This window comes from Onychomys torridus, chromosome 20 (assembly GCF_903995425.1).
Source record: "Onychomys torridus chromosome 20, mOncTor1.1, whole genome shotgun sequence".
Classification (NCBI taxonomy): Eukaryota; Metazoa; Chordata; class Mammalia; order Rodentia; family Cricetidae; genus Onychomys; species Onychomys torridus.
The window spans coordinates 38,929,316-38,947,639 of NC_050462.1; the positions used below are offsets into that span (position 1 = coordinate 38,929,316).

The 18,324-nt window shown below is 44.6% G+C and overlaps 1 protein-coding gene across 1 annotated transcript in view; it reads right to left on the reverse strand.

Moving 5' to 3' along the window:
* The window catches only part of Helb (DNA helicase B), a 29,230-nt gene extending 13,719 nt beyond the window's left edge, over positions 1–15,511 (reverse strand). The window contains exons 1-7 of the mRNA XM_036169637.1: positions 15,334–15,511; positions 13,369–13,758; positions 11,725–11,894; positions 8,794–9,678; positions 6,091–6,262; positions 4,446–4,587; positions 1,884–2,038 (exon numbers count right to left, since the gene is read on the reverse strand). Coding sequence (XP_036025530.1) covers positions 1,884–2,038; positions 4,446–4,587; positions 6,091–6,262; positions 8,794–9,678; positions 11,725–11,894; positions 13,369–13,758; positions 15,334–15,511 — 2,092 coding nt within the window. The remainder of the gene's footprint in view (positions 1–1,883; positions 2,039–4,445; positions 4,588–6,090; positions 6,263–8,793; positions 9,679–11,724; positions 11,895–13,368; positions 13,759–15,333) is intronic.
* Positions 15,512–18,324: the final 2,813 nt, after the last annotated feature.

The following is an 18,324-nucleotide window of genomic DNA, read 5'->3' on the forward strand; positions in this document are numbered from 1 at the left end:
ACAAAAGTACATTCTCTTTAATACATAGAACAGGTACCAAGATTTTAAAAAATGCTTGGGCCCAGGCAGTGGTGGTGCACACCTTTAACCCCAGCACTCAGGAGGCAGAGCCAGGTGGATCTCTGTAAGTTCAAGGCCAGCCTGGTCTACAGAGTGCCAGGTCAGGCACCAAAAACTACACAGAGAAACCCTGTCTCAAAAAATAAATAAATAAATAAATAAATAAATAAATAAATAAATAAATAACTTGAGATATGCTATACAGAGTCACAAAGAAAGCAAGCTATGAAGAGCCTGCACCTGCTCTTCTCGTTTGCAATAGTACCAAAACATTAACTAAGCTGTTATTAGCTATCATATTTAATTAAAACTAGCTCACAAAATACTGCACTTCATGATCCAACTTATACAAAACGAACATGAATGATGGGCTTGGATATGCACACAACGGAGGACAGACTTGGATGCTTTTGAAGCTGCCTGTCAACTCCATTTCCCATGCCCGCGGAGGTGGCCGAGTGCCAAGGGTGTGTCTTTGAGAACTGTGTCAACTACAATTGTTTCTCAGAAGAATCACTGAAATCCTTACTCATCCAGCTGAGTAAACCCTTATGCTAGTCTTAAAGTTTGCTAAGTCTGTTTTTAACCTAAATCAAGAACAAAAGAACCTCAGCACTGTTCTGTTTTTCATCTCTGCTGCTGCAATAAGACACCAGAAGCAACTCTGGGGAAGAAGTAATGTACCTGGCTTATGGGGCACGTTCCATCACTGAAGGATTTCAGAGCAGGAAGCCAAGCATCTTGAAGCAGACACCATGGAGGCATCCAGCTTGCTGACTTACTTGGTTCTTGCTTAGCTAGTTTTCTTACATAGCCCAGGGCTACCAACATAGGGATTGTGCCACCCACAATGGACACAGTGGGCTAGGCTCTCCCACAACAAGACAAACCCCCACAGACAGGCCCACATGCCAATTGATCTGGGCAACCTCTCAGTCGAAATTCCCTTCTCAGAGATTCTGATCTGTGTCAAGTTAACAAAACCAACCAAGACAACTATACTCAAATAAAATTGTTTGCCACAACCAATTTAATGGTATTTATTAGTACTTATGTAGTGATTCTTAGTATAGGCACCTCTGTAGCTCCACGGGCACCAAATAACATGATTGTTATTTCATATATGTTGAAGTGACTTGGGTCATGGGCTTAAGAGAGAAGACTCCGGATCCCATGCTCTTTCTCTACCTTGACAAGTTGACACTTTAATACCCAAAATTACATGTTTATCTCTTTAACGGTAACTGTAGTTTCACAAATGCACTCAAAGAAAATAAAAGGAAATTTTCATTCAATAAAATTTACTTTCTCCTGAAGAGACTTGGATTGCCAAAACTCTGTACACAAAATCATCTCCAGCCACTTACTGACTCTTCAAGTATTTTCATGAGAGTTCTTACACTGTGTCAAGAACTTCCTCACAAACTTCTAGAGCAGCGGTTTTCAACCTGTGGGTCACAACCCCCTTGGGGTCCCACTGACCCTTTCACAAGGCTCACTTAAGACCATCAGAGAACACAGATATTGACATTACAATTCATAACAGCAGCATAATGACAGTTATGAAGTAGCAACAGAAATAATTTTATGGTTGGGGGTCACCGCGACATGAGGCACTGTATCAAAAGGTCACAGCATTAGGAAGGGTGAGGACCCCTGCCCTAGACTCCTCTGCTTTTGACGATCCTTAAGTTGATTTATTTCCAGTACTCCATTTTTCACTAGCAATACTTACTTTTAGTATCCAACAATATACAGCTAGTCATTGAATAACAACATTACAAAACAGAAATACTTACATGCAAGCCCACATCAACACTTACTAGCTCGGTGTTCATCTTTAGGTGACTGAGAACTGCCATCCTCTTCAGGAAGTCTGACAAAAATAAATGTCTTATCTTGAATGGAGATGGGTAGCGTGGGATTAGCAGAGATATTTAGTTCTTCATCAAATTCTGGAAACTGGCGCCTAGAGATTCTTAAATAAAGACATACATGTTATATATGTGTCATGTTATATATATTATATATGAGCATTACCACCCACAAATGTGTCATTGTATATGAAGCAATCTAGTGCCTTTACAATAATTCATACCTGTTAGTGGAGGAGAGGAAGAGGGCCTCGCAGGTATATACAGCAGCCAATTCATTTTATAATAGACTACAAACACTGTGAGATTTCAGCATTAAATTTAGCAATCACTTCCCCCACTACAAGCCAACTAAAAGAATGAGAAAAGAAATGACCATACAACGGACCATACACCATGCTGAGAACCAGATCACCACACAGCATGAGAAGCAGGTCTCAGCCTCACTTCCCAGGTGAGCAATGGGAGATAGAGTCAAGTTTACTGGGTTCCCAGGGCCACAGACGCAGAACTCGGGGGCCTGAGATGCAAGTCTGCGCCCAGTGGCTCCCATATCGCCTTCTCTGTAAGTTACTTTGTGCTAAATGAAGTCCTTTCCATGTTAAACCACATGCTTGTCCTCTGTTTGGTGTTCTGTGTACTGTGTAGTGTGTGTGTGTGTGTGTGTGTGTGTGTGTGTGTGTGTATGTATGTGTGTGAAGTATGTGTGAGTGTGTGTTAGTGTGAGTGCTCCCATTTTCCCAGCTGAGCCAGGCACCCATCTCTGCCTGCTTGTTCTGTCTCTTGATCTTTCTAGCATGGATTTTCCAGCCAATCATATGAGAAAACATGGCAAAGGGTGGGTGCCTCGTGATAACAGAGCCTCTTCTGAGTTTCCTGACTGAGTCTAACAGGCTTAACAGAGGTGTCGGGGTGAGAGTACCCTTCTAGGCTACCTTCAGCCACCCCCTCAGTAAGCACAGAGAGGAAATGATGGAGAAGGAATGGGCTGCTCTTGTTGGCCACATCTCAGGTTGAGTTGGGAAGTTTCCAGCAGTCAACGTGGATTTCCTGTTTGGCTTGTGACCCAGGACATGTGACACATGTCCCCTGGTGTGTCACAGAGATCCTTCAGTCAGTAATACTGGAGGACAGCGATGAACTAAAGATGATGGTGGAGCATCAGCTTAAATAAAAGGTCGCTGAATGCGTTGCTAAGAAGAACACCCAAGTTTTAGATAAAGTCAAATTCTAATTGAATTTTGTTTCCTCCAGGTTTGACAGACTTAAAAAGGATCTATCAAAACTCAGATAGCCTTTGGATAGAAGCAGAAAAGTTATAGGAAAAGAATACTAATATCCAACTCAATTACTCTTGGTGTTTTGACAGAAATCCACATCAACTAGCCCATCCCTACCGATTCCTCCTGTTCTATCTGGGTAGACAGGGGCATACAAAAGTATGTTTGATATGTTCAAGGTTCTGGTGACATATAACCAAGCAAATATACAAATGGCAAAAACAGAATTCATAAAATAGCAAAAATTAAAGATAAAATTTGATCCCATGGACGAAACCATCTCTCAGTAGTCTATGATCCCACTACACCTACAGATTTTAATATATTCTTCAAAGTCCCAAAACAGTGATAATCCTAACTCTCCAACACACTGAATATGGAAAAACCAAACATCTGAGCCCTGAGAGGAACCCCAAAGGCTTAATAAAAACACTGGGGAAGAGAACTCTCTTCCGCTGAGGAGCAGATGCCTAGGGGCTGCCAGCACTCATCTCAAGAGTAAAACCCTACATGTACTTTTTTTTTTTTTTTTGCTTAGGGCTTTTTTTCCCGCAGAAATTACTAGAAATTTCTTTTCCAATTCTTCTTTGAATGTGAGACTCATTTCCAAGTCTCTGTTGCCTTGGGCATAGTCCAGACTCTAAGCTTAACACAGCTTTAATTCCCATACAGCTATCCCTGTGTATTCCCCTTCAGAATCTTCCTATGATTAGTGGATGCCCGAGTCCCTATTTAAAATGGCACAGTAGTTTCATATAACCTACATGCAACTTCTGGTTTATTTCAGATCATCTCTAGATGATCTGATTTATACCTAATGCCATGTGAAGGCCTCATAAATGATCATTACAGAGTAGCACTTAGAAGATAACACAGCAAAGCATCTGTACACATTCAGTGCACATGCAATTTTTTCAAATATTTTAACCTCTTGTTAGCTGTACACGTAGATATGGAACCCACAGATACAAAGAACCAGACGTACGTACGTTTAAAGTCAAGAAATACCTCCATGCCTAAATGTGAACAATAGTCTATGCTGGCCCAGTCATGAAAGATATTAATGTTGGTTCTCTAGCTGTGGCAAGAGGCACATGCTAAGGGGACAGAATGGGTTTACTAAAAGGACATAGAAAATGCATTGTACTAGGTCACTCTGATTCATACATACAAACAAACAAACCCTTAATTCCTAGTACAATAGAGACAAAATACAGGGACTTCATTATACCTTGTGGCGTTGTCCACGATCAGCTGGGACTCTGACCTGTGGTTTGTTTTCAGTTCAATGGCACATCCTCTTGACTTAAGAGTCTCAAAAATATCCTGCAGCATGTTGCCAGGTTCGATACTGGGTAACTGTCTAATATCACCTAAAGGGGTGGGGACATGAAGATTGTATTTACCTAGGATTCTAAAATCTGGGGATTATTTTTATCCTGCCAATTTAGAGACAGAATAATTGTAGACTTCTTGTCACAAAGAAAAAAAAGCCTCTGTGCCAGGTGGTGGTGGCGCACGCCTTTAATCCCAGCACTCGGGAGGCAGAGCCAGGTGGATCTCTGTGAGTCTGAGGGCCAGCCTGGTTTACAAAGCGAGTTCCAGGACAGGCATCAAAACTACACAGAGAAACCCTGTCTCAAAAAACCAGGAAAAAAAGAAAGAAAGAAAGAAAGAAAGAAAGAAAGAAAGAAAGAAAGAAAGAAGGGAGGGAGGGAGGGAGGGAGGGAGGGAGGGAGGAAGAAAGAAAGAAAGAAAGAAAGAAAAACAAGAAAAGCCTCTGATGTCGTTATTTAAAATTATTTAAGAATATTAAATATCCTGGGAGGAGTGAAGAGAAGGAATGGAGGATAGATATTATCAAAATACAATGTATAAAATTCTTAATGAAAACGAATTCTCAATACAAATATTACATGCACAAAATACTAATTTTTTTTAAACCAAATTAAGTTGCATATGACATAAAAATGTGTGTGAAAACACAAAAAGGTGACAAATTTTTAACTGCTCTCCTTCATAACTGTGACCCTGGAAAACCGTTAGGGAACATATACATCAGACTACGTTTAAAAATCAGAACTCAGACATATTGCATGCGCTCACTGATCCACTCTGCCTCACTGTGATACGGGACCTGGGGACGTCACGGCTCAACTGCACAAAACAAGCCTAGGACACATAAAATGGATGAGCTGAATCGATGTGAAAACAGACCAGTTCTAGCTGCCAAATGACAGTGCCTTAGACAACCGATAATCTTAGTGCGACGCAAAAATCAAACTCCAGAGAACAGAAAACTAGATACAGGGTGAGAACCGGGAGAATGCTAAGACTTTAACAGAATCATCTGCCAATCAAATATCCCCAAACACCTAAAATAAATGCTATTTATATACGATCCCATTACAATTAAAGCCCAGAACCGACTGATCACTAAAACCCTACAGAATCTGACTAAACCTCATTAGATTGGGAGGCTGGTGAGGCCTAATTTGAATTATTAGCTTAGAATCATAAAATTACTGTAAAGTGGTCTATAATTCAGACTTTTGATTATTTCCAAATGATCTGTATCCTGATTTATTCTGACTCTGACATTTTTACTATTTTAATAACCATTACTCAAGCAATAAGCAGTAACTTACGGCGGCACCCCCCTTTCCCATTCATCCTAGCCGGCGGATACACCCACCAGGAGACACACCCCCCCCCTCCCCCCCAGGCCAGTGAGGATAACAGGCAGGCTTTGGAATGGGCTGTGAGAATCGCTTCCCACCTCCAGCAAGCCGCAGCCTGGAGTAGCATCCACAACACAGCCCCCACCGTGCTCTGAGTCTGCAGAATGTGCGGATTCTCTCAGTGTTTTAACTCACCCAGGATTATAAGCTTCGAAAGCTTGGCGTGCTCACACAGTAACTTTAAAACTGAACTGAAGATTCCGACAGACACCAAACTCCCTTCGTCCACGACCAGAACTCGAACTGTAGAGAATTTCCACGGCTTGTCTACTATATGTTTCTTCCAAAAATAGAAGCTATAACTGACCTATAAGTAAAGTATACATATTTAAAAAAAAAATCAGGTTAGGAATTAACGAGCACGTGGTTTTAAAAGTAAAGCTTTTGTGACAGGTCAGGGGAAGTATAAAAACATAAGGAAAAGGCAAAAAACGGAAAGAACATACCATATAGAGATGAATGAACAAAAAAGATGAATTTTAAAAAAAACCTATAAAAGGTTCAAATAGTTAAAAAAAAAAAATGGTGTCCCAGTGAGCCTTGGGTTTATTTTAATAAGTAGTTACAATATCACAGTTTCCTTTGCAAAAACAAAAAACAAAAACACTTCTGCCATTGTTCTCGATGGAGAAACCTCTCTATTTCTTTTCACTCTCAATAAACCTCTTGGCTTTCTAAAATACTCCAGTGCTTTTTCTCCTTACTAAGTTTCAAGTATTCCAAACTTCTGACTACCATACTGTAAAATTGCAACAAAACCACTAATAAGAACAATTCAGGCCGGGCGGTGGTGGCGCACGCCTGTAATCCCAGCACTCGGGAGGCAGAGGCAGGTGGATCTCTGTGAGTTCGAGGCCAGCCTGGGCTACAGAGCGAGATCCAGGAAAGGCGTGAAGCTACTCAGAGAAACCCTGTCTTGAAAAACCAAAAAAAAAAAGAACAATTCAGCTAACAACGGTATTTATAATGATTATTTTTAAAATATAGATGATTTAATTAGATAATGGCAAAATACCACCATTAAAGCTCAAACTCCCCACCTTTAGGTTCCTTTCTACTAGTCTATACAATGCACAGACTTCATTCCAATCAGTAAGTCACCCCGAGCCCTCTACACACTATGAACATTCTCCCCAATGCATCTGGAAAGCTTCCCCCCTAAATAAAATGCTCTTTTCCTCCCCTGAGCCTCTAAAGTTGGGAGGACTCTGCTCTCCCAACTCTTTACGCTATTATCCAGTAAAGTACTCATTCTTGCAACCACATCAAATCATTTCCAGTCATTGATAGGTGACTACTGGCCAGACGGAAGAGATAAAGAGATAGCAGAGAACAGAGTGCCGAGCTCCACGGAGCTTTCATTCTACAAGAGAGGATTTTTTTCCCCCATCTCCAGCACTCCAGGGAATGGGGACATGCTTGAAACCAGTCCTCATAAGAAATAAATATGGGCCGGGCGGTGGTGGCGCACGCCTTTAATCCCAGCATGGGAGGCAGAGCCAGGAGGATCTCTGTTGAGTTTGAGGCCAGTCTGGGATACAGAGTGAGTTCCAGGGAAGGCACAAAGCTATAGAGAAACCCTATCTTGAAAAGAAAAAAAAAAAAAGAAAGAAATATGGTATGGGGAATTAAACTACATCGTTAAGCATATACTCTGATGCCACCAACATTTCCTCATGACAAGAATATCCCAATGAAGGACGCAGTCTCCCAGTTTACTTTCAGAGCCTGTGTCCATTCTCACCACAAACTGGGGAAGTTATAGACAGGCTGTCCTGGGAAGGGCTGATCTAAATGATGAGCTACTACAGAATAAGGACCCAGGAGACTTTAACAAGAACAGTAAGCTCTGGTAGCCATGGGAGATAAGCTCGGAGGCGAGTATCGAACCCTGTAGATGAGTATTGGGATACTTCAAAAGCTGATCTGATGACAGAGATGGCCATCAAGTGACAGACGGGGAGGTGGTCTATGCAGCATCGATATCTTGCAAAAAAAAAAGTGAACATCCCCAGCAGGACTGGATGAAGTAAGGCGAGATTAAGTCAACACTGTTCGCAATAGTGTATAGTTTAACTTAAACTGATGTCTAGGTGTGAACAGAGGGAAGAACAGCCAGAAAGGATGTGCCTTCCAGAGCTTGAAACCACCAGGCACCTCCTTCCCAGCTGGATTTCACCCTGATCATGGCTGAGCTCATCCAAACAAGGCTGCAGAGAGAAGCGGAGTGTGCCAGCAACACCCACAGAAGGCCTTAGTCAGTCCACATCCAGGAGGCCGTAGCTTGAAGCACAGCTTAGAGAAAATATCATGAAGGAGGAACTGGCCTGGCCGGATGCATCCAACATGGTGCTTAAACATCTGGGTCCTGTGCTCATCAAACAGGGGACAGTAGGAAAGAGGTTGGACTATATCCCAGCTGCAGTTAACTGAATGAATCTCAGCTTTGGGACCTTGAGCAACAGTCCCAAGCAGTGGAGGGAAACCTTTTGCTCAGTTATAGCAGCAGACCAGAGGACCCAGGCAGCAAAGGCTCCTGGGAAGGCCTCACATGGTGCAAGGAAGGGATGAGGGGGTAGCCATGAGGCAGGCAGATACTCTACTAACCAATAAAAATGTAAAACCCCCATTGGGAGAGGGGCTTACAAACTATGGAGTCTGGGAATGTAAGTCAGTAGCCAAGCGCCTACCTGGACTGTACAAGACCTCGAGTTTCATCTCTAGCTCGAAATTAAGAGGAAGGAAAAACTTACAAGCTGGTTACTTCTGAGTAAGAGGCAAAGATGTCTTTAGGGAAGTTTTTAATCTGTCTACACACAGAAACAGCAAAGGTTTTACCTGGTACAGCGTGTAAGCCGGAAGATCAGTTTTCTGCCTCAGTAAACTAGCCGCTTTCCCAGTAGGCGCTGTGAGCAGAACTTCTATAGCCTTATCCACCACTGCCGGGCTCTGCTTAGGAAAGGCAAACCATTCTTCTGAGGCATCCCCGTCTAGCTCAAAATCTTTGCAAGCTTGCTGTACTTCTTTTTCTTCCAGCTGCTCCACATGCTTAAAAAGATGGCTAACAATGGTGGTCTTCCCGCAGCCACCCTTCCCGCTGAGGACGGTCACAGCCTTGGCGCAGATCATTTCCAGTGCGACCACCTGATCTTGATCCAGTGGGACATCACTGATTTCTGCATTCACTTGGTGTTCCCCATCATTCCTAACGAGGTCACCGCCGCCGTCCCGTGGGTCTGAAACACTCTCGCCCTGTTCTAACCCCATTTCATCCGGCTCACTTCCTTCCGTTGCCTCGGCGGCACTTTCTGAATCTTCGGGCTTCCCGTTGCAAATGGACGCCAGAACTTTCTTCACGTCCACTTGTAAATACCAGGGGGATCTGTTGATCAGGTCACATATGGAGGAGGCGATGCCTTGCTCGGCCTGGTACAGTTCGGAGAGGAAGACACAGTCCTTCTCGTAGGTCACCACGTCAAGATCCTTCATAAACTCCAGAGATTCGCATGCTTCCTGGAAAGACATGTTGTGTGCCACCGCCGAAGTCAAGGCTTCTACTTCCACACAAGTGTGCCCGTCTTCTCGACACATCTGCCTCAACTTAGCATAGATACCCAATGCGTTCTTCTGCAGGGGAGTCATCAGCTGGATTAGGGAGGGACACAGACTGAAAGCCGTCAAGCTGGCCTCGCAGCTCAGAAGCTTCATCTGTCGGTAGGTCACCTTTAGGAAAACAGACATCAGAAGGCCACATACAAAGTATACATAGTGGTGGGTATGATAACGACAGCTGTAACTGTGTTACCTTAAGCATTTCCAAGCTCTAGAAAATAGGTATTTGCACAAAATTTGGAGAAAAGGTCATATGGTATATCATTAACGTTTTTAACTGCCTTATATTTATATTAGGCAGTTATGTAAATTTCAAATCTCCATTTTCAAACATTGTCAAACAATGCTGCATGACTTAACACACACACACACACACACACACACACACACACACACACACACACACACCACAGGAATTCCCTGACTTATTTATTCTTCCCCAGGTCTCCTAAAGACAACATCATCAACAGTTTCTTCTTCCAGATTGACTTTGGAAGGTAGGTATCACTGACCCTTTTCCTTGACTTTCTAAAAACCCCTTAAGACAACAATTATTAAGTCTCTACCATGGAAAGGCTTTACAAGAGTGTGTGCTATCATGTCAATGGAGGGTTCTTGTCTGTGGAAAGAGACCTTTAATCAACCAGTCCAATTAAGTCAGTGTGAATCATGTAATGCGTAAGTAAGATTTGAAGCGGAGAGGCTTCCTGTATTGACCAGACCTTTGTAAGCGTCTTTGCAGGCACTGGGAAGTGAGCAGCTACCTCATTTTCTTAGCTTGCTGGGATGTCCATGTGTCTATCAGTAATTCTTCCCAATACTACAAAGGAGGCCATTCACCACATTATCGTTCAGCTCCATCAGTCTCATGGAGACGCCCTTCCTGAGGCCACCTCTCCTTTTATGGACTGCCCAGAGTCCCCTCAAAAGTCAAACACTGAAGTCCCCGCAGGCTCAGGATGGGATGACCTTTGCAAACAGTACCCTTCAAAGAGGTCACTAATGTCAAACAAGACCACACTCATGACACCATTAGAATGAGCTTTAAACTCCTAAGATGGGTGTCCTTCGATGAAGGAAAGATTAGCACGAAGAAGTAAGCAAGCTACGCTTAAATTCCCCAGGAGAGACTGGATACAAATAAGACTTGTGGAGGAGAGGAGAGCCCTGAGCCCTGATGAATGATGGATCCCATCACGGTAACTCCTGCCTTACCTTCCTCCACTGCCCCTAAGTCAGGGCCTTCCTGGAGAAGAAAGATGTTCCAACAAGGAACATCTCTACTTCTATGCTAGATTGGGAATCAGTAATCACTTAGTTCTCATATTGGAGATGGTTAAACTTAATCAGTTGTGTTTTCATTTGGAAAGCCATGTTACAGCTACCACGATTTAAGGACCACATTTAACTCTAACACATTCAGGCTCAACTCTCTTCATTTCTGACAATAAGAACAAATATGGGGGCTGGAGAGATGGCTCAGAGGTTAAGAGCACTGTTTGCTCTTCCAAAGGTCCTGAGTTCAATTCCCAGCAATCACATGGTGGCTCACAACCATCTGTAATGAGATCTGGTGCCCTCTTCTGGCCTGTGGGGATATGTGCAGACAGAACACTGTATACATAATAAATGAATAAATCTTAAAAAAAAAAAAAGTATAAATATGGACTAACTCGTAAATGGTGTTATTGTGCCAATTAATAGGCAGATAGCAGTTTGATGTACCCTGGGAATATTTAAGTCTTCAATAGTCATACAGGGATATGACAGACTGTACTGCAGAGCAAATGGACTCAATAAATCTCAAAGAACTTTTGTCTTCCACGAGACTGATACAAAGACAAATGAGTGACAGAAAAGTATGTCACATCATAATGCATTACATGATAAAATTAATAGTGATAATATGAACAGCATACATCTTGCTGTGTTGGTTTCTGTTTATTAATCAGTTGACTTCATTATTTATTGACTTTATAGTCATGTCAGAATTATAGACCTAAGACATTTATGTTGACCTATGAAACTCAGGGGAAAAAAAATCCAACCCTAAATCCACATATGTTCTCAGCAGAAAGAAATTCAAACATGGCCACATTTGAAGAACTCTGCCTTATCCAGGATTACTAAATGCTGAACAATAAATGTCTGACTTACCCTACGGAACCCAAGCTTCCATGGATGTGTCTCCAAGGCTTCTTCTATCCTTTGCAACATCTCTTCAGAACTCGAGCTGATAAGCCTTCGAAAGTGCCGAGGAAAAAGAGTTGGAAGGAATTCCATGATTTTCGGGAACTTCAAAGCTGTCATCACACACACAAATGGGACTGCAGGAGGCCAAGAAAGAACAAAGCAAGACACACCAGTAAGCCCAGACAGATGGACTGGGAGACGTTTCTCTTAACACAACCAGCCGAAGACGCCTAAGTCAGAAAGATTACTCCATTTACCTGAAGCACTAAGAAAGTTAATAGAATTATTAACTTGGTAGAAACCATCTTGGTAGAAATGAAAGTTAATAGAATTATTTCTACCAAGACAGTTTCTTTGTTTCAAGCACCAAACTTTCTGTCCTTTATTATATACTTAATGCTTTTTAGTCTTTTATTTTGCTTACAATATAATCATTTAAAAAAAAAAACACCTCTAATGCATCCTATAAGGGTAAATTCAAAACTAAGCACAAAAATAAATCATTTATGCATTAACCTTTACATTATTTTCCCAATTGTAACCCTGATTCTTTTGCCCTCAAAGTCATTTTGGTGTGATACAAAATTCACTTGATTTCACTAAAAAAGAAAATGTCTTCTGTATATGAGCATCAGATAGAAAAACCACATTTTAATGCTATTTTAACTCATTCAGAATTGAAATATTTCTAAAGTAGATTATTCCACAGCCTTTTTTTTTTTTTTTCTCTTCGGTCTTCTTTAAGACAAGGTTTCTCAGTTGGGGATTTAGCTCAGTGGTAGAGCACTTGCCTAGCAAGTGCAAGGCCCTGGGTTTGGTCCTCAGCTCTGGGAAAAAAAAAAAAAAAAAGACAGGGATTCTCTGTGTAGTTTGGTGCCTGTCCTGGATCTCACTCTGTAGACCAGGCTGGCCTCGAACTCACAGGGATCCGACTGGCTCTGCCTCCCCACTGCTGGGATTAAAGGTGTGCGCCACCACCACCTGGCTTCAGTCTTAAAAACAACCGACTTCAAAGAGGACCCAGACATGTTCAAACTGTTGACACGGCAACACATTGTCACCTAAGAAGTTCACCACTGAAAACCAAACTGAGCCACGAATAAACAAATAAATCTCACGTCTTCAGTATAGAGACTTCACCTTGGGCCACGTTTATAACTATCCCTGGCCACATGTGGCCTGCAGGCTGTGGGAAGATTTTTGTGTCCTTGATCAGAAATGCTTGGGAGAAATATTTGGAGACTTTTTTTTCCTTTCATAATCTAGAATATTTGCCTAAAAGAAGGCTTGGGGATGGGATCCAAGCCTAAATATACAACCTGTTTATTTTTCATATGCACCTTAAAACACACAGGCTGAAAATAAAACACTGTAAAAATATTGTAATAATTTTGTAGATGAGACAGAGTTCATGACTATAAATTAGAAAACGTCACCTATATATCATGCCCATGCTCAGAAAGTTTTACACTTTGGAGCACTTCAGATTTTCTGATCAGAGAGGCTCAGTTTGTCCTATGCAAGATATGTCAGGAATGAACAGTTGTAACACTTCAGTCATTCAGTGTCTAAATGACACAGAAACTCACTGATAAAAATCATACTTACACGAGTCCTCCACGGGCAATCTCCTCACTTCCTGCTCATTCTCATTAGATGTCTGTTTATTTTTCTCTCCAGGTTCTCTGTCGAAACGCCTTAATGTTTCCGGCAGATTTTCAAAGTTTAGCTTTTCATAACTTGACACTCCCTCTACCCACTTTAAGAACTCATCTCTGCGTGCATACCCACACTCTTTAAGGAAAAGCGAACAGATATTTTTTTGACCGGGTGGCGACATGTCGGACTGTAAAAAGTAGGATGGAAACCCTTGAACTTGGTAGATCTTGGACCGCACAGGCTTTGCAACCCAAACCTTCACATGCCACCAAGGACCCAGGAGGGGGAACCGCCCTCTCACGGTGCACCGCTCTTTAGTGTGTTCGTCGGGAATAGAAACTAGAGAAGAGAAGGAAGATGGAGATAAAGAGAACAGGAAATTTGCAAACGTCTCCGCCAAGATGTACCTCTCTCTGATCCCCTCACCCATCCACGCAGACATCTCTCCCCGCTACCTCCAACACTTAGCTCTGCCTGCCTGTTTCTCCAACACCTTGTCTATAACAGGACACGGCTCCATCTGCACATTCTGGAGGCAGGCACGGTGTGCTCTTGGATTTGCTCTTTGAAATCTGGTGGCACGTGCCTTTAATCCCAGCACTCGGGAGGCAGAGGCAGGTGGATCTCTGTGAGTTCAAGGCCAGCCTGGGCTACCAAGTGAGTTCCAGGAAAGGCGCAAAGCTACACAGAGAAACTCTGTCTCGAAAAACCAAAACGAGAAAAAGAAATCCAGTCTGCCTGCTACCATCGCCTCGGCCAACACTGGCCTCTATGTGGGGCTTTAAAGTTGCCAGGATGCCTCCCTTGGCATGAAGGTGTTCGACTCTCTCAGCTACGCTCACCTCTCCTGGCCGGTCTGCCTTTATACAGAGAGCTCAGCTCACTTCTCCAGCAAAGCCGTGTCTGAACCACATATATGTGTGGTGTTCCGTCTCAGCACTAAGTGTGGCTGCTTTCTGTGATCAGGGAACAGCTGCCTAAGTCATGGGGGGTATTTCCAGCGGGATGGTGACATCATCACCTTCTCTCCCTGGGGTGTCCCAGGGCCAATGCTCGGCCAGGAGAGCTGGCTGCACTTCCGCCAACACGTCATCCTGTGCATTTCAGTTCAAATTCAGTCATACTTAAAATGCAGCTCCTCAATAGCACTGGCTGTGTTTCATTGGCAATATCTGGGGCCACACGTGGTCAGCCGCTGTTACTGTACTAGACCATGCAAATATAATGTGTGTGTGTGTGTGTGTGTGTGTGTGTGTGTGTTCTCAAAGTTACTAAAGAACAACCCCTTCTTTGATTCAGGCAAGGCAGCGTAATAAAAGTTTCTGGGTGGGAATCGGGCTGCCATGTCTATTTCCCTGACTGTCAAACTACCTCCAACAACTGTAAACATTGTAAAGAGGAAGCTTGACTCACGGTATGTCAGTCACAGCTGCTGTCACTCTAACTACTTCACCATAAGTACAGTGAGGCCGCTGCGCCAGGACACAGGTCCACCTGTCCCCTGCCAGTCCCTGTCCTGTCCACCCCCCCCCCCCCCCCCCCCGGCCTGTCCTCCAGTCTGTCCCTGTCTCCCTCCCTGCCTGTCCACATCTGCCCCCGCCCGTCCCCCCCACGTCTGTGTCCCCCGCCTGTGTCCCGTCTGTTCCCGCCTGTCCCCTGTCTGTCCTCCGCCGTCTGTCCTCGTCTGTCCGTCCCCCCACCCCGGCCTGTACGCCTCCTCGACTGTCACCCATCTGTCCCCTGCCTGCCCCCGGCCTGTCTCCCCCCCCCCCCCGTCTGTCTCTCGCTTGTCCTCCGTCTGTCCCCGCCTGTATCCCCGTCTGTACCCTCGTCTGTACCCCCGTCTGTCCCTGCTGGTGAGAACCAAAAGTCCGTCCGTGCACCGGGCACACCCGCCCGGTGGCGTTCGCTCACCTCGGGTGCGTCCCGGCAGGCTGCCTGCCTGGATGCCGCCGCTGCAGAGCTCCTCGGCGTCCACGAACTCCGAGTCCCGGTCCCCATCCTCCTCCTGCACGCACTCCTCCTCGGTGTCGTCCTTATCGGGGTGCAGGGGGCCCCGCAGCTCGCGTAGGTGCATGTACGGCCCAGCCATGCTCACAGAATGCAAACACAGCCCAAACCAACTCCGGAAAACCGCGCGCGACGCCCCTGCTGCAGCCAACCAATCAGCTCCACTAGGGCGAGCGCATCGGCTTCCGGGAATGCTTGGGCATCGGGCGGCGTGGGGCGTGGCCTGAGGATGCTCCGCCCCCGGGAGAGGAGAGACCCGCCCCCTAGGTGGGTGTGCGCTCCTGGAGGTGCACCTGGGGATCCTCAGCTGACTTTTGCAGAACTGCGCTTTCCAGAAGTACAGGGCGTTTCTGGCGGAGAGGGAATCGAGATGAACCCCGGGAAAGCAGGGAACCCCGGGAAAGCAGGGTGTCTGCCACTCACCCTCCTAAAAATAGCATAGCAGAGTCCTTTAAAGACCTTGAGGGCAGACAGCCCGGTGGCAACGGCCTGGTGCTTCCTCTCCTTACCCATAAAAGGGCGGCAGGGGAGTTGATTTACATCACCTAGGGCACTTATGCAGGTTGGCATCTAGGTCCCTTTCCACGGTTTCTGCTTTGGGAGTTCAGGCGCTGGTGATGCGGATTTTTATTTTAAGGCATAGTCTCGGTTGTCGACACATTTTTATACTCTGCGGGACTTGGAAACCGTTGGCTTTGGTGGCTTTTAGAGACGCCCTTTTCAACCTTTCCGGTTTATAGGCTGTTTTCCCCGACTTTTTAAAGCTTAGCTAGTTCCTGTTTTCAGTAAAGCAATGGGTGGAGACTGGCACGCCGGAGAATATACAGACTTGAGACAGGAAATGAAGAAAGACAAGAGTGATTTTAAACATATACTGCGCACTCGGGAGGCAGAGCCAGGCCGATCTCTGTGAGTTTGAGGCCGGCCTGGTCTACAGAGAGAGATTCAGGACAGCCACCAAAACTACGCAGAGAAATCCGTTTCAAAAAGAAAAAAAAACAGGGGCTGGAGAGATGGCTCAGAGGTTAAGAACACCGACTGTTCTTCCAGAGGTCCTGAGTTCAATTCCCAGCAACCACATGGTGGCTCACAACCATCTGTAATGAGATCTGGCACCCTCTTCTGTATACATGATAAATAAATAAATCTTTAAAAAAAATATATGAATAAAAACATACACTGCGGTCATGGTTTTCCTATGATGCAGGGATAGTATTTAAAAGTCAGAGTGTCCCTAAAAACTGCAATGTTTACTAAGTCCAAAAACCTATACTGTTTTCTAATAAAGGTGCTGATCATACCCAAATGCCCGGTGCATAGGGTCAACCATCTGCAGGTCAAGCACCCCACCCCACCCCCACCCCACCCACCCCCACACCCCCACACCCCCACACCCCCGGGGACAGAGTTTCTCCAAGTAGTTTTGTTGCCTGTCCTGGATCTGTAGACAAGGCTGGCCTCAAAACTCACAGATCTGCCTGCTTGAAATTCCATCTGTAGCCTGGTGGTGTTGGTGAACGCCTTTAATCGCAGCACTCTGGAGGCAGAGGCAAGTGGATCTCTGTGAGTTCGAGGCCAGCCTGGTCTCCAGAGTGAGTTCCAGGAAAGGTGCAAAGCTACACAGAGAAAGCTACACAGAGTAGTTAGCTGCTGTGTGGGTGCTGGGAATCAAACCTGGGTCTTCTGGAAGAGCAGCCAGAGTTCTTAAATGCTGAGCCATCTCCCTCAAACATTTTCCTTGCCATTCTCTAAGCAATGCAGAAAACTATTTATATAGCATTTACCTTGTATTAAGTATAAATCTTATAAAGATATTTTAATTGGGGGATACAGTATCTGAGGGGGCCAAGGGCCAATCCCCCATAGATGCAGAGGGACTCTGTTAACAGGGAATCAAGAGCCATTGGAGAAAAACTAAACTTGATCTTCCTCTTGGGTATAAATTGGTAAATGTTCCCGGCAGGAAAACTTAGTTGTGGGGGGAAGCCCAGTGTTTCTAGGGTTCTGCTGCAGTTTGGATCCCTTCCTGTTAGGTCTCAAACCGGAACAAAGGCTAACTAAGGCGCCTATTTAGCATATCAAAGCGGCCAGGTTCTCCCAGCATCCCTCAATCCCTACCTGTTACCTATATAATCAGGCCATTTTTGTTAACCGGCTTTTTCGTCTACCACTTATTCTCTTTGCCATTTGGCTTTATTCGGCAGCTCCTCTTTCCGATCTCTCTCCCGCTGTCTCTGTTCAGCCTGGACTCTGCTCTCTTCCCTTTATCTACACGAAAAATCTCCTCTATACTTTAGGAGTAGTCCCGCTCTCCTCCTTTTATTTCATTTTTTTTTTCTTTCCCGTCCTTCACACGTGGTTACTGTTTCCACCCTTTGTAGAATCCGGCTTCAGCAGAGGAAGTCCATGGGATACCTGTTAGCCTGTGTTTTGCCGGAACCCTCAGCACTGATGACTGTCCTGTCTTGCAATGTTTGGCTGCCTGAGCTCGGCCACTCACCTTCTCAAGTTTGCCTCCTGCCTGCCTGGCCATTCATATTCTCATCCTTCTTAGCCTTCTCTGCTGGCCTCCTTTATTGGCATACGCCCCACATTTTCACTCTGAAATTCACCCCTCAAATATCCATCACCTCCATGCTTATGACCTTTATTCTGTTAACTCCTCAGCAAGAGATGGGGCTTGGGGAGCACCTCCCCATCTGTGCCTACATTTGGCCGCTTTCATCTTGTGCAGGCAGACATAAATGTGGTGAGTTCACAAGTTCCGTAACCATGTCAATATTCTGTAGCGGTTTCTTCCAAGACTGTAATATTCCACCTTGCACGGATGAGCCTTAAGACGTAAGGTCAATATGGTGCTATTCTGAACAAATAAAATTTGCCTGATGATCAGAG